Source organism: Macrobrachium nipponense, chromosome 13, assembly GCF_015104395.2.
Source record: "Macrobrachium nipponense isolate FS-2020 chromosome 13, ASM1510439v2, whole genome shotgun sequence".
In the NCBI taxonomy this organism is placed as follows: Eukaryota; Metazoa; Arthropoda; class Malacostraca; order Decapoda; family Palaemonidae; genus Macrobrachium; species Macrobrachium nipponense.
The window spans coordinates 52,212,415-52,236,822 of record NC_087206.1 but is presented as its reverse complement, the minus strand read 5'-3'; the positions used below and the strand labels follow the sequence as shown (position 1 = coordinate 52,236,822).

The 24,408-nt window shown below is 47.0% G+C and overlaps 1 protein-coding gene across 1 annotated transcript in view; it reads right to left on the bottom strand.

Annotated features, from left to right (window-relative positions):
* LOC135225788 (hypoxia up-regulated protein 1-like) overlaps positions 1-24,128 on the bottom strand; it is a gene marked incomplete in the record, with an annotated part of 558,991 nt that extends 534,863 nt beyond the window's left edge. Inside the window, 1 exon segment of the mRNA XM_064265268.1 lies at positions 24,003-24,128. Within this exon segment, the coding sequence (XP_064121338.1) occupies positions 24,003-24,013 (11 nt within the window).
* Between the last annotated feature and the right edge of the window lie 280 nt (positions 24,129-24,408).

Below are 24,408 nucleotides of genomic sequence, written 5' to 3'. Positions count from 1 at the left end.
GTGGTTGCCAGGTGGCCATTCAATCATCTACCAGGTCCTTAACTTTGAGCATGATTTTAGTTTGAACACATCCCATAAACTTACCTTAATCTGAATGAGATCTGGCTATCAGTGGGTTTGATGTCCTTGCATTGGACTCATTTTGTTTTCCCCTCACAAAAAAAAAAATGAAATAAAATAAAAAAAAACCGTTTCCACTGTGAGCCCTCAAATTGTAGGACAGACTACATATATAGGGAGTATGGGTGGAGTCCACTTTTCTAAAAATACTCATTTGCCAACATCCAAGAACTCATTCAAAGGTAATTCTAGGCAATAGCCTAACCCCGCACAGACTGCAAGGAACATTCCCGCGAATTGAAAGCCACTGGGATTAGGGTGTCAAATGTATTTTGCTGTGTTTTAGTACCGGCCCCTGGGGGTTAATTACAGTCAACCCCCCAAAAAACTAATGGTAGTCTAAATAAGCAACCCAAATACTTTAGGAAAATATAGGGTAAACAACCACAGACAATCCATTGTCATCACGCTGGCCAGGCCTTATTCACTCAAAATTTTAATTGGTGAAACATGAATACAATTACACAACTTTAAGCATACCATTCAAAAGATTGAAGTTTCATCAACATAATGTGATATATGAAAGCCCCTTACGAACTAAAATAAGCATGTGAGCTCTTCGTAAAATGTTTTCAAGGCAGTTTTGAAATCCAATATGGCGGCAATCGTGTGGCTGGCCGGTCTAACCACGGACAATCCACCATCTATCCCAGCCTTCCCAGCACTCATTTGAACAATGTTAGCGTATATATGTGACGTTTATTCATCTTACTCAAGATTGCAGTTGATATCAGCTTAACCCTTAAACGCCGAATGGACGTATTAAACGTCGAGTCAAAATGTCCCCCGTATGCCGAATGGATGTACCATACGTCGACTCAAAAGTTTTTTTAAAAATTCGCGGAAAAATACTTATAGGCCTACTAGCCAAAAACTTTTGAATCACGCGCCTTGGGGGATGCTGGGAGTTCACGGATCAAGGCGTTGTTTTGTTTACAATCTTTACGCAGGCGTGCAAGCGCGAATTTCTTTCTTATCGCACTAAAAAGTATCAGCGACACATCACAAAAATCATTTAGTCACTTTGACATAATTTTTGCACCGTTTTAAATTATCCGTTACATGAAGTATTATATATGAAAATGTGCGCAATTTTATTTAGAATACAACAATAAAATACTCATGATTATAGCTTTTATCAGTTTTGAAATATTTCCATATAAAAAACGATAAGTGCCAAAATTTCAACCTTCGGTCAACTTTGACTACCGATATGGTAAAAAAAACGCAATTGTAAGCTAAAACGCTTATATTGTAGTAATATTCAACTATTTACCTTAATTTTGCAACAAATTGGAAGTCTCTAGCACAATATTTCGATTTAAGGTGAATTTATGAAAAAACTTTTTCCTTACGTCCGCGCGGTAACTCTTCCGAAAATAATCATACATGTGATTGTGGTAATGTTTGCACCATTTTAAAATTAGCCGTTACATAAAGTTTTATATATATATGGAAATGTGCGCAATTTCATGCACAATACAACTAAAAACAACCCATGGTTGTAGCTTTTAACAGTTTTGAGATATTTTCATATAAAAAATGATGTGACAAATTTTCAAACTTTGGTCAATGTTGACTCTACCGAAATGGTCGAAAAACGTAATTGTAAGCTAACACTCTTATATTTTAGTAATATTCAATCATTTACCTTCATTTTGAAACAAATTGGAAGTCTCTAGCACAATATTTTGATTTATGGTGAATTTATGAAAAAAATGATATTGTTATGATACAATAAAGTTTGTTCATACTTACCTGGCAGATATATATATAGCTGTATTCTCCGAAGTCCGACAGAATTTCAAAACTCCCGGCACACCCAGTGGTCGGCCAGGTGGTAGTACCCATTCCCGCCGCTGGGAGGCGGGCGTAAGGAACCATTCCCATTTTCTGTCAGATTTTTCTAGTGCCACTGTCTCCTGAGGGGAGGTGGGTGGGCACTTTGATTATATATATCTGCCAGGTAAGTATGAACAAACTTTATTGTATCATAACAATATCATTTTGTTCATGAATCTTACCTGCCAGATATATATATAGCTGAATCCCACCTTTGGAGGAAGGGGGAGACAGATTTGATTTTGGGAAACAATTTCATATATATGATTGATATTTTGGTTCCTTAACTGTTAGCATAGCTGACTTCGTGAGTACCGTCACCCAAGTCTGCTTCTGCTTCACTAGAGACTCCAGCTAGGTAGTGACCTGTGAAGCTGTTGAGTTCTAGAGGATCTGTCAACGGGGGCGTGACCACAATGCAACTAGATCCTATATTATAGACCTCCAATTTCGGTACTGCATTCCTAGAGGTGCCAGAAAGGACGTGACCTGAGTAGCTGGTGCGCTCTAATGAACTGTCACGGGGAGCGTGACCACAATGTGACAGATCATATAGGTGTTGTTTAGACACCGAATGCTGTTAATGCTTCACTGGAGGTGCCAGCAAGGACGTGACCTATGTAGCTGGTGCACTCCAGATGATTTGTCAACGGGGGCGTGACCACACTGTGACAAAAACATTTTACCCTACTATGAGGCCCCGAAGCAAAAACATTACCACCTGACCTAGCCTATCTGGTTAAACTTCGTATAACCAAGGCTAATGGAGGGAAGTCCGCCTAAGGCGGCTTTCTTACCCAAGACCACAAAAAACTAAACACCTACATAAACATAATAAAAACAAAAATAAAAAGAAATAAAATTAAAAAGTCCAAACTAACATATTATTTTCTAAATGATAGGAAGAGTGCTACTCTCTGTCCCCAATATAGTGTCTGCTGCGACATATGGGCCCAAAGAGTAGCAGTTCTCGTATGTAATCCTCACCTCCCGAAGGTAGTGAGAGGCAAACAACTGAATTACTACGCCAAAATGTGGCATTCAAGATGTCATTGAGTGCCATGTTCTTTTGGAAGGCTACCAACGTAGAAATAGCCCTCAGTCCATGCGCATTCACCTTCACACTTTCATATCACTGTCTTGACAGGATGAATGCACTTCCTTGATGGTGTCCCTCAAGAAAAAAGCCAAAGCATTCTTTGACACTGGTAACCTTGGCTTCCTGACCGCAACACACAAGTTATCAGAAGGACCTCTTATAAACCTTGGTTCCTATCTTTTCAGACGGAGGGTTGACTTCCTAGCGTATTGCTTAGGATCTGCTTCGTCTCAAGAGCCTCAGCGAGGATGTGACCTATGGGTAAGAGTCTTGTCTGGGTCTGCCGATGCGGTTCTTATCCACTTACTCGGCAGAGCCTAACTGGCATTTGTCAATGGGTGCTAATCCACTCATATGACCATATACCTATGCCTATTAGCATAATTAAGGAGCACAACACCGATCCCGATCACCTGATCCTAACACGAGGGTTAGCGCTTAATTTGAAAAGTTATATCCCCAAACTCCTTTCAAAAAACCCCAATAAAAATCACTAAGTTAAACTAAAAATTAACTCACTAGTTAAGGATCAGTGTCGGCTCCCTATCCCAGCAACGTATCCGCAGACACGAATAACCAAGAGAAAAGGATCTCTTGTAGGTTAAATTGACATCCTTCGTGTAATGGGAGGTCAACACAGAATTGCATCTCTGTAAGTGACAGCTCATATGTCCTTTATGACATATTGTTATGGAACCAACGAAGAATTCATAAAAGCTCGCACTTCATGCATAGGTTCGAATGGACTGGACATGAGGAACTTCAGAAACTACATCCAAGTTCCAAGACGGCAACTTGGGTTGTTTGAACCTTCATCGTTTCGAAAGACTCAAGAGATCGTGAAGGTCTCTGTTGTCCGCCAAGTCCAGGCCTCTGTGCCTAAAGACAACTAAAAGACACTCTTATAACCCTTGATTGTAGAGACTGCAAGTTTTAGATCCCTTCTCAGAAAAGGAAGTCAGCAATTGGCTCACAGAGGTCGTGGTGGAGGAAATGCCGTTCTTCTTGCACCAACTCCTGAAGACTGTCCACTCGATTGGTACACTGCGTTGCGGAAAAACGCTCTTCTTGCATGGCGATAGCTTTCGCCATTGACGTATCAAAGCTCTTGCTCTGGCCAACTTTTGGATAGTCTGAATGCAGTCAGACTCAGAGCGAAGAGGCTTCTGTGGTACCTCTCGAAGTGGGGCTGTCTGAGTAGATCTGTCCTTACTGGAAGCGTCCTCGGGAAGTCTACTACGAAGGCCGGCCATGACCTCTGTGAACCACTCTCTCGCAGGCCAGAACGGGGCGAACAAAGTCATTCTCGTCCCTTCCGACGCCGCAAACTTTCTCATGACTTCCCCTAAGATCTTGAACGGGGAAAGGTGTACAGGTCCATCCCCGTCCAGTCCCAGAGAAGTGTGTCTATCGTCACTGCAGCTGGGTCGAGTACTGGGGAGCAGTACAGTGGAAGCCTCTTCGTTCTGGACGTCGCAAAGATATCCACGAGTGGACGTCCCCATAACCCCCACAGCTCTTGGCATACCTCCTGATGTAGAGTCTACTCGGTTGGCAGAAGTTGACCTCGTCTGCTGAGGAGATCTGCCCAGACGTTCTCTACTCCTGCTAAAAAACACAAACTTCGTAAGGATCATGACGTCCAGTGCCCTTGCCCACAGCAAGATCTCCTTTGCCAGAGCAAAAAGGGACCGAGACTGTGTTCCTCCCTACTTCTTCAAGTACGCCAGAGCTGTGGTGTTGTCTGAGTTGACTTGGACTATTCGATGAGAGACTTTTTCTTGGAAAAACTGGAGAGCTAAAAAGATGGCTGCCATTTCCTTTAGGTTTAGGTTTATGTGCCAGACACCTGTTCCCCTCTCCAGATGCCTGACACTTCTTTCCCCCTAATGATGCTCCCCATCCCGTGGTGGACGCGTCGGAGAACAACACTAGGTCGGGCTCTGAAGCTTGAGAGACACGCCCTCTGACAGCTACACTGGATCTAGCCAACATTTCAAGTGATGTTTTACCTCTCCTGAAATTTCCAAGATCATGTGTAGATTCTTGTTTTCTTTCCAATTGTACTTGAGAAAAAATTGTAACGGTCTGATGTGCAGTCTCCCCAAGGAAACAAACTTCTCCAGCGAGGAAATGGTCCCCAGTTAGACTCATCCATTCCCTCACCGAGCACGAATCTTTCCTTAGGAAGGCTGACACTTTGTCTAAGCCTTGCTGCTGACGTCCCTGGGACGGAAAAGCTCGAAAAGCCACTGAATCCATCTGAATCCCCAGATACACGATGGATTGGGTTGGGATCAGATGTGACTTTTCGAAATTCACCAGTAGTCCCAGGGACTTCACCAACGATTAAGTTGTTTGAAAATCCTTCAGACACCGCGTTTGAGTGGAGGCATGAATGAGCCAGTCGTCCTTCGAAGATAACAATTGCAAAGGAGGAGACTGAGGGGCCGCAGGTTGAAACTATTCTTCAAAAGAGGCTCGAAGCCATTGAACCAAGACCTCCTCTTCTTCTCAACTGACACACGTTCAGGAAGATGGTAACCGTGCTTTCTAGACCACATCTGGAGAGCTGCATGAAATCTAGAGAGCAAGGCAACTGGCGAAAGAGCAGAACGAGGAGATGGAGAAGGGGACTGCCTGGACTCTTGATTGGCAGCCTATCATCCTTCCTCTCGCGATGTGGCTTTGCCTTTCTCACTGCAATCAAAGAAACAAGTTGTTGTTGGAAAGACACAATCATCCTTTTCGATGGAGAACATTCCTTCTCAGGCAAAGGGCTGATCCTTTGAGAAGACGATGGGCGAGGGGAAGCCCTCCACCTTCTCACATGGACCGCCAAGGATATATCTTTGGAGCGACAGAAGCGCTCAAAAGCATACTCATCGGAAGACGTCCTCTCCGGTGAAGATCGCAACACAGCAGAAAAGAGAGAGGACGTGAAGCGTCCCCCTCCCTGAGACCAAAGACGAAGGCCGCTTGTGCGACATACATCATACATCTTAGCTCTCTTTTACTGCGGAAAGTCTTCCAATTGCCCAGGAGACGACGGCAAAGCAGAAGGAGCTAACGGACGAGAAGCGTCCCCCTCCGAGGATCCAAAGACGACGGCCGCCTGTGCGACATATAGCGTCTTCGTTCTCCTCAAAGGGAGCGAGACCCTCCGAGAGTTCCAACTCCTGCGCGGGGAGGACGTCTCTGAAGAGAAAAGTAATCTGTCAAGATTCGAATTCTATGAGATTATGAGCCATGACATCACCTATAGATGAATCTTGACTATGAGAGATGTTCAGAATCATTTCTAGATCATCTATGCTATTCCAGTTTTTCTGCAGGAAAAACTGGAGGTGTGAATTTCAGTCTATTCAGGGAAAACAAACTTCTCCAGCGAGGAAATGGTCCCCTGCAATTCATTCATTCCCTCACCGAGCATGTTTCCTTCCCTAATAAGGCTGCGTTTCACTTAAACAGGAGTAATCTGAAGACACTGTAGAAGATTGTTCATTTGTTTCTTCCTAAAAGTCTCCTTCCTGAGATCCATTACTATTCTCTGATTCTCGGCGAATGTCTGAAGAAGCATTACGTTGTGCGTCCAGCCAAGCGTCCAGCCGAGCGTCACGCTCGGCGCTGTCGTATTTGGCAGCGGAAGGAGTCCCCCTCATAATCGAGCGAGGGACGTCTCGGCGAGCTAATTGACTGCATCTCTTGCACATCATTCTTGTTTCGAGGGAAATCGTGTGTTATGCCGCTGTAGACTCGGACAGAATTCTGTTACCTTGCGGTAAACAGAACCGAAAAAGGTCTAATACATATATACACACACACACACACATACACATATATATCTATACATATATATATATATATACCCATACATATATATACACACACATACTACATACACATATATATATATTTATTTACTTATTTTTATTTATTTATTTTTTTTTATGAAAAAATTCTCGCAAAGTGAAGATGTTCAGTCATGTATGCTAGAATTCCCCTCAACCCGAGGCTAAGGCCGTGATTGTAGGGTAGAAATACGGTTAGTCCGTCAATCCCGCAGGAGAGAGAGAGACGTAACCTACCGCGCATGGCAGACAACAGATGGAAACTGAGCACTGGCATTAGTGACAGTAGACTCGGAGAACGTTCGTCGTTCTCGCACTGCTCTGCCTGAGTTGCCACCTACACCATTCTACGAATGAATAGGTTTACTATCATTCTAGAGCAGAAACAAAAAACCATCAAACTGGTATATTTAAGCGAAACTGAATTTGCTAAATATAAAAGGCTAACTTGGTATTGTCATAACAATACCTTAAATGTTTAAAAATAGGGAACCGCACCCCTGAATAGTTGCAGGGAGAACCGATTAAATGTAATAAGAATAATCGTACTCTCGGTTGTCCTCCGTAGGAGTAACTATGGTATGAGTATATAACTTGAACCATATAACCGCTTGATAGTAATATGACGTAAGGGCAAAAATGACAATTTGTCCAAAATTGCATTTTTCCTAACTATACAAACCTGAGGTCCTTTTACAATAGAAGGTACTAGCGGCAGCTGGATAGGTCGTAAGCTTACGAACAAGGGGTTCGGTAGTTAACTGCTTGTCCGACAGGCGCGCGCTGCGCGACTGGGAGGTAAACAATAACTTTTGCTTTTGGCCCAAGCAAAAACTGCAGAGTGAGGGGGTGGCATTGAGGTGGGACTTATGTGTAAAAGGACCTCAGGTTTGTATAGTTAGGAAAAATGCAATTTTGGACAAATTGTCATTTGTTCCGACACGGCATACAAACCTTCGTCCTTTTACAATAGGAAGACTCACTTCTTGGTGGGAGGAATCTGAGTCTTTTGTGAACAGACTGGTGTTTCGCCCAACCTTGGAATGCTCCCTGGTCGTAAGAGCGAGGGAGGGATCCAAGCCTCTGTCCGATTGATCGGGGTGTGCACCGCAGGATCAATGGTCAGACTGGACCAAGTACTAAGAGAGAGGCAAGCGTATCTCTTCGTACCAGCAAACAAGAAACAAGTTCCTATTTGCAAGAGGCAACATAAAGTATGTTTGTCTCTTGTTGGCATCCACTTCCCCCCCTTGTAGGAGGAAGTGGTGGATATTTGCTCCCATCCCTAGTGAAAGGGATAGGATGGGCTCTGTCGAGTAGCTCACCGGCATCTCGTCCTTATCCAGCAAGGTGATGACCGTATCCTCTCCCACAGGTAGAGGGGGAGAAAAAGATATGAAGAGAAGCCAGTCACTCTCTCATTCACTTATCTATTCTTACAGTCACACCAGGACTCGATGCTGTTCAGCCTGCTAGGGTCTGGCTGGGTTAGCTACACAACGTGTTGAGCAGCCACCACGGGTCCAAGGAAAACGATCCAAGGACCTGTGGGCAATATCCAAAAGGTAGAAGGATTTGGTGCCAGTGGTCTGGTTGTACCAGACCCCTGCCTTTCAGTACCTGCGCCACGGAGAAGTTCTTGTGTAACTCGAGGGAGTGTACTTCTAGGTCATCTTGGTGCTGACGAAGAGTCTTCAACACTCAGCCTGGGATGTCGAGTTTCTTCAGAAAGCGCGGGGCGCGCTTTCACAGGACAAAGCAGCATCTCCTTCGCATCGAAGGCGGTGAAGTCCATTAGGGAGGGGATTGTGAAGGACTCTAACCCGATCGTCAGGAACCGAAGGGTTCAGAGTCTTCGCTACGAATTCGGTACGAAAATCGAGCGTCACAAATCCCCATCCCCTGGATGCTTGACTTCGCAGGAAAAGTCATGCAATTACCTCAGTGGGAAAAGGGAAGGGAATGGTCGTATGACCTATCCCTCTTCTCGACTTCGGTGATGTCCTGTACCCATACTGGTCTATCCGTCTGCAGCGAAGTTGTTCTCTTGGTAGTGGATAGGACACCGACACTCAATGGTGGGTGTCGATGGTATGGTACTGTGACAAGCCGTTAGGACGAAGAAATGTTATTGTTATTATACAATTAAGTTTGTTCATACTTACCTGGCAGATTATATATATAGCTGTATTTTCTGACGCCCGACAGAAATTTCAAAACTCGCGGCACACGCAGTGGGCGGCCAGGTGGTAGTACCCATTCCCGCCGCTGGAGGCGGATATCAGGAACCATTCCCATTTTCTATTCATATTTTTATTAATGCCACTGTCTCCTGAGGGAAGGAGGGCGGGCACTTTAATTATATATATCTGCCAGGTAGTATGAACAAACTTAATTGTATAATAACAATAACATTTTGTTCATGCCACTTACCTGACAGATATATATAGCTGAATCACACCTTCGGATGGTGGGGAAAGACAGAATAGGATTTTTTGGGAAACTAAAATAAGTAGATGATATACATCTTGGTTCCTTACCTGTTTGCAAAGTAGACTATGTGATTACTGTCACGTAAGGCTGCTTTTGCTTATTACAGAGTTGCCAGCCAGGTGGAGACCTGTAGTGCTGGTGCGCTCTGGATGATCTGTCAACGGGTGCGAGACCTCAGCGTGACAAGATCATCGAGGCCATACAAAGAGGGCAACGAAGCAACTGACCACCACCTGACCAACTATACACAAACCCCTTAAAACTAGCTAACGGATGGGAGATCTTCACATAAGACTCAACCACAACCTAAAAAAACACAAACTAACTAACTTAACCTAACTAAGGAATAGGGAAAGAGCTACTTCCGGACCCAATACTGTGTCCGCAGAAACGTATGGCCCCAGTGCATTGCAATCGTCATAGATCGTTCTCACATCCCTTAGGTAATGTGAGGCGAAGACGGAGTTGCTCCTCCAAAAGGTACAATCGAGGATGTCCTTGATTGACATGTTCTTTTGGAAGGCAAGAGAGGTAGCGACGGCTCGTACTTCGTGCGCTTTTACTCGGAAGAGGCTCAAAATCAGTCTTCTGAAAGATGAATGAGCCTCCCGAAGTGGTGTCCCTTAAAAAGAAAGCCACTGCATTCTTTGATAAAGGTAACTCTGGCCTCTTCACAGAGCACCAGAGGTTACCTGAGGGACCTCTAACCTCTTTAGTTCTATGCACGTAGAACTTGAGAGCCCACCTTACGGGCAAAGGACTCTCTCTGTTCTTGGCCCACTAGACTTGACATAACCTTTGATCTCAAAAGTCTTCGGCCAAGGGTTCGAAGGATTTCATTCTTTGCCAAGAAAGATGGGTTCAACGAGCAGACAGCATTGTCCCCTTTGAAGCCCATTAACTTGCTAAACGCTTGAATTTCACTAACTCTCTTAGCCGTCGCAAGAGAAGTTAGGAAAAGAGCCTTCCTTGTCAGATTCCGAAGAGACGCTGTCTGAAGCGGTTCGAAGTGTCCGACATCAGGAATTTCAGGACTACGTCAAGGTTCCATGATGGAGGTCTCGTTTGAGGAACCTTCAAGGTCTCGAAAGACTTCAAAAGGTCATGAAGATCCTTGTTGTCAGACAGGTCTAGGCCTCTGTGCCTAAAAACCGCTGACAACATACTTTTGTATCCCCTTGATGAGGTAGGGACCGCTAATTTCTGCACATTTCTGAGAAATAGCAGAAAATCAGCTATCTGGTTCACAGAGGTCGAGGAAGAGGAAACTCCCTCCTTTTTACACCATGCCCTGAAGGAAGCCCACTTCGACTGGTAGACAGCTCTTGTGGAAGCACGTCTCGCATGTGCGATTGCTCTCGCAGCTGCCTTCGAAAAAACCTCTCGCTCTGGCCAACTTTTCGATAGTCTGAACGCAGTCAGACTCAGAGCGCGAGAGGTGTGAAACCTTTCGAAGTGAGGCTGTTTGAGTAGATCTTTCCTCCAGGGGCAATGTCCTTGGAAAAGTCTACCAGGAAAGACATGACCTCTGTGAACCATTCCCTTGCTGGCCACATCGGAGCGATCAGGGTGAGCCTTGTCCCTTCCGAGGCCGCAAACTTCCTCATGACTTCCCCCAGAATCTTGAATGGTGGGAAGGCATAAAGGTCCAGGCCCGTCCAATTCCAAAGCAACGCGTCCACTGCGATTGCTTCTGGATCCAGGACCGGGGAGCAGTAAAGAGGAAGTCTCTTGTTCCTTGACGTTGCGAATAAGTCGACCAGTGGACGTCCCCACAGCGTCCACAGGTCTCGACAAACGTCCTCGTGCAAGGTCCATTCCGTCGGAAGGACTTGGTCCCGACGACTGAGGAGGTCTGCCCTGACGTTTTGCACACCTGCAATGAATCTCGTCAGGATCGTTACCTCTTTCCTTTTTGCCCACAGCAGAATCTCTCTCGCTAGGGAGTACAACGCTCTGGAGTGTGTACCTCCCTGGTTTTTTAAATAAGCGAGTGCTGTGGTATTGTCCGAGTTTATCTGAACAACCTTGTTCTCCAAACTCTTCTCGAAGAACTGCAGGGACAGAAACACTGCTGCCAGTTCTTTTACATTTATATGCCAGGCTACCTGTTCCCCTCTCCAGGAGCCTGACACTTCCTTCCCCCCTAGCGTTGCTCCCATCCTGTGATGGAAGCGTCTGAGAACAACACTAGGTCGGGGCTCAAAAGACTTAGGGACACACCCTCTTGCAGTTTCTGAGGGTCCAACCACCATCTTAGGTGGTTCTTGATCGGAATCGATATCCTCAATACTGCCTCGAGATCGTCTTTTGCCTTCCACTCTTCTGCCAAGAAGAATTGGAGAGGCCTGATGTGCAGTCTTCCCAAGGAAACAAACCTTTCCAGCGAGGAAATGGTCCCCAGCAGACTCATCCATTCCCTCGTCCGAGCAAGTCTCTTTCCTTAGAAAAGGCTGAGATTTTCTCCTAAGCCTAGAAGCTGACGTTCCTGGGACGGAAACGCTCGAAAAAGCCACTGAATCCATCTGAATCCCCAGATACACGATGGACTGTGTTGGGGTCAGATGCGACTTTTCGAGGTGACAAGAAGTCCCAGGGACTTCGCTAAGGCTAAAGTGAACTGCAAGTCCTTCAGACATTCTCTCTCGACGACGCTCTGATCAGCCAGTCGTCTAGATATAGGGAAACTCTTATTCCCGAAGAGTGTAGCCACCTCGCTACGTTCTTCATCACTACTGTGAACACCATCGGAGCCGTGGTCAGTCCGAAGCACATCGCTCTGAACTGCCAAACTTTGTTGTTCAAGACAAATCTTAGATATTTTCTTGACAGAGGGTGGATCGGGATGTGGAAGTACGCGTCCTGCAAGTCCAAAGATACCATCCAGTCGCCCGGTCTCAACGCTCCCAGAACAGAATGAGGCGTCTCCATCGTGAATTTGATCTTTTCCACGAACAGATTGAGCCTGCTTACATCTAGAACTGGACGCCAACCTGACGACTGCTTTGGTACTAGGAAGATTCTGTTGTAGAAACCTGGAGACCCCAGGTCCGCGACTTGTTCCACCGCTCTTTTGTCGATCATCTGTTGAAGGAGATCGAACAAGACTTTCTTCTTTTCTCCTTGGTAGGATGGAGAAAGGTCTCTGGGAGTCGTAGAAAGAGGAGGAAGATCTAAAAAGGGGATCTTGTACCCCTGCTCCACGATCTTGAGGGACCAAGAGTCCGTGTCTCTCTTTCTCCACGCTCCCGCAAAATATTTCAGTCTGGCTCCGACTGGTGTCTGAAGGACATGCTTTTCACTTGGAAGGTTTTGGTTTAAAAGAAGCTCTTCCTCGTGAAAAAACCCTCTCCCTCGAGAGCTGCTCACGAGGGGGGAGCCCCACGAAAGGGCTTTACTTTCTTCGGCGGACGAACTGCAGCCGAAGAAGTTGAAGGTCCGGCCGACCGTCTCGTAGACTGGGCCAAAAGATCCTGAGTAGCTTTCTCTTGTAAGCTGTTCGTCAGGTCCTTTACCAAAGTCTGGGGGAAGAGATGTTCGAAAGAGGCGAAACAACAAGTCCGCTTTCTGAGCTGGCGTCACTGACCGAGCTGTGAAGTTGCACAGCAAAGCTCTCTTTTTAACAAAGCTGTCCCGAAGTGAGATACTAGCTCTTCCGAACCATCCCCTGACGGCTTTGTCCATACCTGCTAACACACGTGGACAGCTCCCCCAGACTAAGAGATTCTGGGCTTCTCGCTTGTAAATCCAGAACTCCCAAACACCAATCAAGGAAGTTGAAGACTTCCAGCGTCCTAAGCAGACCTTTCATATGATGGTCTGTCTCCGACGCGGTCCAAGTCACTTTGGCAGAGGGTAACAGTGACCTCCTCTGTAAGTCTACAAGGCTGGAGAAATCTCCTTGAGCCGACGAAGGGATACGAACTCCCACTCGTCCTTGGTCTTATACCAAATGCCTCCTTTACCACTAAGGTTTAGTAGGAGGCAAGGCGAAAGTTGTCTTGCCTTGGTCTCTCCTTCTTATCATCCAGTCTTGGAGCTTCTTGAAAGCACGTTTAGTCGATAGAGAAGTCTTCATCTCTACGAACTCCGGGATTTTCCCCGTTTTTGATGAAGAAAACTGTGAAGGAGGCGACTTGGGAGCTGCGGGCTGAAATTTGTCCTCAAAAGAAGAACGCAAAAGTCTGACTAGGACTTTGTAATCCGAGGTAGAAGGGGCTGTGGCAGGCTCATCTTCTCCCGATTCAGCTGAACTACCCAGTTCTCCTTCTTCTCTCAACAGAAGAGGAGAACGTCCGTCAGGCGAAGGCGACCACCTATTGCGGTCTTAGCAAGATCAAAGGCCCCCTATCCTTGCAAGATGCAGCCTTATCACGGCTGTCTTCTTCTTGACGCTTACTGCTCGTTGATGGCAGAGCGTCCTGAGGCGGACGAGCGTCTTCCGCGCCTTCCGCGGCAGTCTCACCTGCCCGAGAAGCGTCTTTACTTCTCTTCGCTGGCCTACGTGCCTGAGCGCGTAACAAAGTGTCTGGGGGTAAGAATTCTTGTTCAGAATCCCCGAAAGCGTCTTGAAAGGAGGCCTGAACGTCCTGGCGAGTTTCCTGCCAAGCGTCCTGTCTAGCGTCCTGGAGAGCGTCCTGCCGAGCGTCCTGTGTAGCGTCCTGGCGAGCGTCCTGACAAACGTCCTGCCTAGCGTCCTGCCAAGCGTCCTGACGAACGTCCTGCCGAGCGTCCTGACGAGCGTCCTGACAAGCATCCTGCCGAACGACCTGCCGAGCGTCCTTGCACCAAGCGTCTTCAAAAGCGTCCTGTCGTAACGTCCTTCTATAAGACGAACGAGAACGGCGAATCGCTGAAGGAGAAGCGATCGGCGAACGAGACGCAGGAGGCGAAGGCAACAGAGACTGCTTAGTCCTCTTTACAGGCAGACTAAGGTCCTTCCTCCGCTTAGGCTCGACTGCTGCTGGGCGAGTCCTCTGAGCCATAAGCGAGGATAGCTGGTCCTGAAGGGACAAAAGAATGTTCTTCGTTGGAGAAGAATGAGTCGAGGAAGCAGGACTGGTCCTGTGAGAAGACGAGGGGCGAGGGGACGCCTCCTTCCTTCTCAAAGGAACAGTTACCTGTTTCTCAGGTGTACGCGCCTGTGCGCGTAACCTAGCGTCCTCATCGGAGGAGATCCTACCTCTTTTCTGAGGCGGAAAGACATCATAAGCGTCTTCCGACGAAAGCGGCGAAAGAGGACGTGAAGCGTCCTCCGCAAGAAACGTCCTCTTTAACGGACGAGAGTCTCTCCGAGCGCTCCACCCCTTGCGCGGGGAGGACGCTTCGGAGGACGAAAAGCACTCCTTCCAGACGCGTGCTCGTGCACGGTCCTTGGCAGCCTGAGTCTTTGCTACATGGTCTGCCGAAGGGACGCCAGATCGGTGGGAAGCCCCCGTAACCCTCTTGCGGCTTTCGACATACCTCCTCCCTGGGTCTTGGGAGTCTGATAGAGGTCTAGGCCTAGAGGCATTATGGGGCCGATCTGACGCCCCCTCCACAACACTGGGGGCACGATCACAACACTTGCACCTGAGCCAGTTTCCAAGGCTTTCACTTTGGTCTCCAGAGTGCGAAGGACTCCAAAATCATAGAGAGAGCATCCGCTCCTCCCGACACAGAATCAGAGCCCGAAGGCAACACAGGTTTAGGGGTTGTAAACACTACAGGTGTTAGTGCAGGAGAAACATTAGTCTTACCTTTGGAAGAACTTCTTGAGGAAGACCTCCTGATCCTATCGCGCTCCAATTTAAGGCGATAGGACTCATATGCTCTCCATTCATCATCAGTCAATTTCTCACATTCCTTGCACCGATGATCAATCAAACAATGAAGCCCCCTACAACTCATACATACTGTGTGGGGGTCTACCGATGCTTTCGGTAGCCTCACCTTACAAACAGCACTCACACACACTCTGAAACTCACACCACTTGATCCAGACATATCTTATAGAGAAAAGTCAATCCAAAATAAAAAACGGTCCACTATCGCGCATGCCAATTCCACAATCCAAATCAATACCAACAAAATCAATCAGATACTTAGAAACGAGTCAAATTCCAAAAAATCCTGAGCAGAGGTCTGTAAACAGATGTTACCGACCGGCGACAGAAAAAATATGATAGAAAATGGGAATGGTTCCTGATATCCGCCTCCCAGCGGCGGGAATGGGTACTACCCACCTGGCCGCCACTGCTGTGTGCCGCGAGTTTTGAAATTTCTGTCGGGCGTCAGAAAATACAGCTATATATATATCTGTCAGGTAAGTGGCATGAACAAAAAGACTGTTATGGAACAACCGAACTAAGTCCACAGCGAAGTTCGTAAATCAGACTTGGGCGCTCTGACAGCTGCCGACTGACTGACTGCGTTCGGTAGGAGGCAAGTTGTCCAAGCACCCGAGCAAGTCACGTGACCTTCGCCTTAAAAGGGTTATGCCAAGAGACTAAACAAATAATTTGTTCGTCACCGATGCCAGAAGGCAAGGTGATGACTCTCTTAAGGCATGTTACCCAACAGGCGAAAGTCAATTGCCTTCTAGAGACCGAGGTCCCCTGATGGCAAAATATCTCATAGTATAGTTGATTCTCGGCTAAGGAGAAACAACACTATGTGTCGTTGAAGACGAAGGTGTACAGAAAATGCAACCTACGTCTTCACAGCTGAACCGAGAGAAGGATTCTCAAGATTCTGAACCTGTGCTACAAACACTGAGAACGCTAACCGCTATTCATTGCTGTCCGGTGAGGATCGTAGTTGCAATAAAAGCGGAGCGCTTTTCAGTAATGAAGACAGGGAAATACTGCCTGAAGAACTGGCTTCTCATGGGCTGAACATTTGGAAGTAGAGCTGTCAGGTCGGAGAGTAGGCGATGTCTTCTGACATATCTGTTAATTCGGGGCGAGCAATGAATAATTGCCACACCTACGAATACGAGATATTTTGAAGACAAACTCAGATGTCTGCAAAAATCATTCGCATTATTGCGGTGCGATGCAGCGGGTGACTAGTACAGACTTCTGTTACCGTGCGGTAAAACAGAAAAGATGAAAGAGTCCAAGAGATATCTCTGTTGAAAATTCTCGCAATGTCGAAGGCGATGAAATCGAGCGTCACAGCAGTAGATGGTTCTTCATTATTGCGAGAATCCCTGTTAATCAGAGACCTAAGTCCATGATTGTTGGGCAGAGATACGGTTCGGTAGTCAATCAAACCAGGGGAGAGAGAGACGTAACCGACCGTGCATCTCCGAGACCTAGCTGATACTGAGCCGCTATCAGGCAGTTCAATACGCAGTAGCTCTCGGTGACTCGTCATCCTGAGTTGCCAGGTAATCCATTATTCCACGAAGGAATGCGTTCGGCTAGAACCATCGAGCATAAAGAATACGCTCGAGCAATTATATTTAACCGAAACGGATTTCGGTAAATACAAAAAGCTGATTTGGTGTTGTCATGACAATACCAAGTATCTAAAATCGAAACTGATAACTGCTGGGAGGTTGCAGGCAACCCCGAGTTGCAGTTCAATTAAGATACAATTCGTCTCAGGTCACAAACCGTAGAGTTAACTACGGTATGTGCCTACCCCCGGACAATTCAACTGTTAAAAGAATCATGTCGCGAGGGTAATGTACGTAGTATATTTGTAGGTTCTGTACCACGACCTCCATCCTAAATTCTTTTCCTCTGAGGAATGAGAATAAGGATTGGAGATCGACCGCCTTCGTTCTCTAGTCAAGAGAGTGAAGGAGAAGTCTTCCCAAAGAAAGCTTCAATGGTGAACAGAATACCGAAGACGATAGTTCAAGCCAAACTGGAAGTTCCCGTCCGTTCTTCTCTATTCCAGGTTAATCGCCTACTGTGAGATACTCTTCTTTCAGCAGCAGTCTTCTTCCAAATGCTAGAAATTACAGGAATTCGAGCATAAGCAGAGGTTCCCGATTATCGTGTAACAATTATCGGGGATTCTCGCTCACTTTGGACCGTGGTCTCGCCTAAGTGTTTGGAGATCGTAAAAACTCGAACACTCTGAGTGCGCTAGAAATTCCGTAGAATTCTAAGCACTCTGCGAAACCCCCCACCGAATTCGTCAAACGATATCGGCTGGTGATCCTCCCGATTCCCGTAGAAATCGAGAAAGGGGCCGGATCCCTCCTCAACGACCGGGGCTTACGTCAGGTAGGACCCGAAGGTCCCCCCGGTAGCGCAGCCCCTAACGTGGGATCTTACAGAGAAATCTCTGTAGGATCCATCCCTCCCCTTTCCCTCGTAGCCGTAAGGAGAGAGGGAATGGGGGAGGAATTGGATACTGGCTCGCGCTTCCCAGCGGAACTAGCAGTTGGAGAAGAAAAGGAGCAGCCATCGCCTTACGGCGATGGCCTCTCAGAGCCTGGGAAAACGTATCGTCAGGGAGAAAACGTTTCCCGAGGAGGGTTACGAACTCATACTGTAGGTAAGGGTCTGCCGCCACTGTGAACGTCGTCTGGGTGGGGCTGATCGACACCTGACAGGAGAGAGCCGATACCGTCCTCCGACTCCATTCCAGTCTCGTCGAGGTCGAAACCTCAGGAGGACCGAAGGGTGGGGTATTCAAATACGGTGTCCGAAGACACGTAGAAACGCCTCTGTCGCAGTAGAGGAGGTGAAGTAGCTTGTTCGACCGGCCAGAACTGAGAGAGCCTTCTTGTCCGGAGACGAGAGACTACCTGGTTCAACACCAGTCGGCAAGCTCCGATCGCGGCAGACCCACCGTCGATTTGGGTTCCCTCTCGGGCCCCAAAAAACGACTCGAGCAGAGACGTGGCTCTGCTGGTGGGAGCGGCGATCCTTACCGAGGTCGTTTGTGCTGGACGACAATCAGCGCCATAAGCCTCCGGCAAAGTTCCTCTGGATCTCGGAAGTCACAGCATCTTGCAGAGTGGGACCGTTAAGCCCTTCGAACAAGAGCATATTCCGAGAACCTTCCTCCTAAGAAGGGGGAAACAGCGACAGCCCTCTCGGTCTTCTCCATCCACTTGCGCATACGTCCTGGCACCGGTCAAGAACCGTGCCTGGCACGTAGGGCGTCGTGGTGGGATCATGAGGGGCGCACCCCTCACGATCACTCCTCAATACCTCGCTCCTCCGGTGTAACCCGAGGAGGTTGAAGGTACGGGGAGGCAGACCTGACGCTCCCTCCTCGCTCGCTGGCAGAACCAGCAGGCTTGGAGGGCTGCAGGCGATCGTCAACCCGCGCGGTGGCGATCGAGCTGCAGGCCTGGTCGAACCGTCTCGCTGTGGAGAACGGCTGGACTGAGCACAGCGGCCCCGATCTCGAGTGTCAGAAGAGCTGGTGCTGGTTGCCGTACCCGATCGTCTCTGTGAGAGCGACGGTCAGGCGACCTGCAGGCTCCACTGTCACAGTGAGACCGGTGCTTGTCCTCACGGCACGTCACGTCGATGGTTCCAGCCGTGGCTGGCACCCGGCGAACGGGAGGACCTCTTCCCAGCCTCAGCCCGTGGCCGGTCGTGGATCGTCACGTCCCCGGGTAGCCAGCTGGTCGCCGCGGAGAGCGAGAGCTGGTCTGGTGAGAGTCGCAAAGTGAGCGGTTGTCACCAGTCTTCCGCCCCGTGCCGTGAACCTGACGCTGAGCGGACTCAGAGGTCTGGTTCCTGGCTGCACGGTCGCTGGTAGGCGACCGTACACTCGGTACCTCACCCTGAACGAGAGGCCGAGACGGACCCTGATGCAGTGGCAGAACCACTGACACCAGGCGAGGAAGTACCGGTGTTAGCCGTTACCCCTCTGGTCCCCGTAGTCTTCTTCCTTGCGGAAGAAGAGACGGGCCCCGCTCCCGAAGGAGCAGGAGGACCAGCGGAAGGAACCCTCCCGTCCCACCGAGGTGAGACGGTCCCGAGAAGCTCCCGAGGGAGACTTCTTAGGAGGGAGGTTAGGCAACTTCTTCTCGGCTGAAGCCTTAGAAGTCGAAGGGGAAGAGGCCGGCAGCGACGCGATGAAGAAGATGAAGATGACGACGACGGCACCTTCCTTCCTCCTTCGGCTGTGAGCCTTAGAGTTAAGAGGCGGCAGCCGAGACGATGAAGAAGATGAAGATACGCACGACACCTTCCTCCTCTTCTTCTCAGCTTCCTCAGGACAGACTAAGATCTGCTATCCAGGGCGGAGCCGGGGCTGCTGTAGCCGAAGCCACAGGGCCCGGATGCACCTGTACAGACAGACCAAAGTCTGGGGTAGTACCACCACGAACAGGGACGACGTCAGCAGGTATGGGCATCTCAGAACAGCAGGGCACAGCCAGCACAGCATCAGTAGGGACAGCCAGCGCAGCAACGGCAGGGACAGCCAGCGCAGCAACGGCAGGGAGAGCAGCGCAGCAACTGCATGGACAGTCAGCCCAGAATCGGCAGGTACGGCAGGCAGCACCGGAAACACAGGAAGTGGAGCAGCAGCCAGCAACATCCTGGTACCGGCGGCAGGTCCAGGGCGAGCTCTAGGGCAGGCAAGTGTGGGTCACGGCAGCGCGGCAACCACGAGCGGCGGCGGCACGCCCCCCTCTCGGTACGGTGAACGGCACTTCACAGCGGCTGTAGGCAAGACTGTTACCATGTGAGACGAGTACACCAGGTGAGGAGGACGTCGTCACCTGGAGCGTGGTCACCACTCCATGGGTGACCGCAGTAGGCCCAGACATAGAACCGCAGCCCCTGGACACTAGCACGCCCTGCAAATGGAAGGACGCCCATACTCACCAAGGTCACCACCCTCGTGGCAGTAGCACCTGCGGAAATAACAGTAGTAGCGATTAGTGGGGGGAAGTCCCCTCGCGCGGGGGGGGGGGGGGGGGGTGAGCCCTCTCCGAACGAGTGGAAGACCCCGAATACAATTGTACATCGGGCACCGAGCGCCCTCCCCCGCGCTCGAGGGCGGGCGAGAGAAGAAACGCAGATAACCTCCCCCCCCCCCCCCCCCAAGGGGAAGGGCCATCTGTGGGAGCTGAGCGGGGGGGGGGGGGGGGGTCGGGGGGGTCTCGTTCCCTTTACCCCCGCACAGCACCCATGTACCCAACAATAATAATAAGAGCCCGAGAGCAATCGTGCCCTCGGCCCAGAATGCAAGGGCATAAGGATCAATTCCCTGACTGAGCGGAAAACAAAATTGAACCAAATAATATTGATGCAATCAATAATAAAAGGAATAAAATGAAAAAGAATCTTGCATTACGATTCACTTCACAATGAATAAGGGCTCGGATCGAGCGCATTTGCGCCCTCGGTACGAGCGCAAGGGTAAAAGGATCCATTCCCGATTATGAATGGAAACTTGATCCATAATGAATTGATGCAATCAAAATATATATGAAAATGAAAAAGAATACTGCGCTTGCGATTTCACTTCATACAAATAAAAAGGGGAAGGATCAATTCCCGGGAAATAGCGGAAACATTGATCCAAGTAAACAATGCAATCTCATAAAATATGAAAATGAAAAAGAACTGCACTTGCGATTTCACTTCATTCAAATTAAAAAGGGGAAAGGATCAATTTCCGGGTAAGCTCGGAAAACTGATCCAAATGAGTATTGCTACAATCAAAATAATATATATGAAAATGAAAAAGAATACTGTACTTGCGATTCCACTTCCATACAGAATAAAAGTTTTCGTGCCGAGCGCATTCGCTCGGCAACGAGCATAAAGGTAAAAAAAAAAACAAAAAAAAAATATAAATGAAAAGAGCACTTACTTACGATTTTCATCTACACATTTCCAACCAAAATATACGCTCGAGCGAGCGCTCTCCCGCCCTCGGCACAGAGCATACACAATACGAGGATCATTTCTGGGAAAATGAATTCCCGCACTTACGCCCTTCAGTCCCGGCACTCGGGGTAATCGGAGGGCGTGGTGGAAACCAAGATCCTTTAATTCACAATTGAATTCAATGGAAATAAATATGAAATGATTGTACTTACAATTCAGTTTCACTAGATAAATAGAAAAAGAAAAACACAACCATGCGAAAGCAACGACGATGAAGCGGGCAGAGAGCGATGATACACGTCCACACGCCAGCAGGCCGAAAGCAAAAGTGATTTGTTTACCTCCCAGTCGCACGCGCGCGCCTGTCGGACAAGCAGTTAACTACCGAACCCCTTGTTCGAAAGCTTACGACCTATCCAGCTGCCGCTAGTACCTTCCTATTGTAAAAGACCGAAGGTTTGTATGCCGTGTCGGAACAAACTTTCCTTCTCTCCGTGCGAGGATTCTCCACCATAAATCTCCGAATTGCGTACATCGCATTCTCGGAAAATTTGCTCCGTTACATATTAGGCATTTCATAGAGTTTTATATATGAAAATGTGCGCAATTTCATGTAGAGTAAAAGGAAAAATATTTGAAGGTTGTAGCTTTTCTAATTTCCGAAATAATTGCATATAAAAAAAAATTTCTAAAAAAATTTCGACATTTGGTCATTTTTAACTCGTCGGAAATGGTCGAAAATTGCAACTGTAAGCTAAAACTCTTACAGTATCGTAATATTCCATCATTTAACTTCATCTTGAAACAAATTCGAAGTCTCTATAACAATATTTAGATTTATTGTGAATTTAAAAAAAGTATATTTTTTTTACGTCCGCGCGTTACGAATTCATGTATCATTTTGTGATAATATTTTCTCTGTGTTGCTTTTATCGTTTTACAATGTGTTATATACCAAAAAGATCGCAATTTAGTTTACATTACAACGAAAAAAAAGTAACTTGTTACCTTTAACCGTTTTGCGCACAGCGCGATTTGAATTTTGTTTTTGCGCTATCATATATCGCATTATTTATATATGATAATGATAATTTTTATCATTTCTGATGGTTGCATACTAAACTTCAGGCAATTACAAAAAAAGGAGCCAAAAATGAACCCTTAATCTTCAAAACTAAGCGCGCTGTGATTTGTTGAAAAAATTATTTTTTCCGCTTCCGCGCTCACTCCAAACCGGGACCGGCATTCGGGGGAGGTTTTGATTTTTACCGCTTCGGCATTTAAGGGTTAATTTATTAAAACATTTTGTTGCCTATATTAGTGAAAGTATGAAACTTTTTATTCCCAGGGTCATGGTTTGAACTGAATTCTTTTATAACTTATAATCAGTGGTTTTATCCTTACTGCAATCACAACTGAAACTCCACAGTGTTTATTTGATTGTAATTATACACATTTTGGTCTTAATTCACTCCACATTGCACTTGAACCACGTTGCTGTTCCTAGTTCCTAAGCACTCACTCCGCAAACACAGTTACGAGCAGCAGACGACTACACTTTATGAGGTGCAAAGCTTTACATTACTGATTATTTAGTTTAACTTTACTTCAAAATGTTTATCTAATTCATGTCTATTACCCCTTTATTTGCAACCAAATTAACCCCAAAACATTACAAATATTTTGGATATATACTTATGAGCAGACGACGCAAGGAAAAATGACTCAAAATTGCCAATCTAGTGGAGCTTCACACATACACCGATGCATTTACAAACTGTTTCCATAAATTCTACTAGTTGTCGCAGTAATGATAAAATTGCTGTAATATGTATATATACTACAAATATTTCCCCCGTTTTGTGTAAGTCTTTTACCCAGTTTGAAGGGTGAACACATACCAATTGACAACACCAATAAACAATTGAGGAATGCAAAACGCTGCAAAGAATGCGTAGTCCCCTTGAATAAGTACGAATAAGTGGTGGTAAGAGGTCGGGGTTACGATTGTTGAGATGAAAGTGCCCCAGCATCTACGGGTACAAGTCGTCAATCTTCTAAACCTTTTCATTGTAAGAAAAACTTCAAAAGCGTTTTGGGGTTCTGGGCACTGCGTTGGCCACCTTTTTCAATACCCTCTGTTTAAATCTTAAAATATGGCCTTAATTTCTGACTTTGGAGAAAATACTTACTTCGAATGGAGAGTAGAGGTCTTGAGCTCCTTCTCTCACCACCAACAACTCGTGACTGATGACCATCTCTGGTATCAGGACGTGTTAAAAGTACTTTTTCTGAGGGTGGCCTAGCCGTGGTAGTAGGCGAGTTGGCCAGTCCATGCGGTTGTTTACCCTAATTTCCAAAGAAATATATGACACAGTTACCTATCATCTACCTAGTATTGCCTGGTTTTTCACTCCCCACAAAAACACCAGTCTGCCACTGGGAGGCCACGGCCTTATTGTGAATATTTGGGTATTTCTACAGAAGAAATCTGCAGTGGCCTACACTATGGCAATTAACGTTTTCCTATGTTATTTTACTTGCTGTACAACCAATATTTGCTAGGCTATAGGGAAGTTGTCGTTGACTAACTACTTAGGTAGTCCTATCCCTAGGATAGGTTGAGTACTAGCCCTATATAGGTAACGCCGGGTTGCCTACAGGAATGAATATTAAATTCCCACAATGACAGAAGAATCGACAAGAAAAAGTAAAGGCTAGCTATTCATTAACTTTTAAATGAATTACAAGTGTAATTAGCCTACTTACCTGCTAAAACAAGTTTTCGCTTACCTAGCTACCATTTTCACGATGAAAGAATAAATACGTTAGCCTATTTTTAGGTCACGGTCTACTCGTAAACGTCATCAACACAACGTACCATTTGTCCAATTGCCTATGCTTTAAGTACCGTACGATATACCATATCCTATACCTTGATTATCCACATTAAGTCCTTAGAGACATTACATACCTGATTAATATTCACTTTCAGCAACAGAGCCGTGCAGAAATGTATTGCAGCTAGGAGCATCAACTAGCACGAGCGTTCGAAGTGGCCTACAGAAACACTGACATGAAGTACCGATGGATAAGGTGCTGGTCTACCGAAACGTTATTTTGGTGTGGCGAGACGCTATTGGTCAGATTCTATGCCACACAACATTTTCCAGGGATTTCCTTGGCGCTTCTTCTTCTT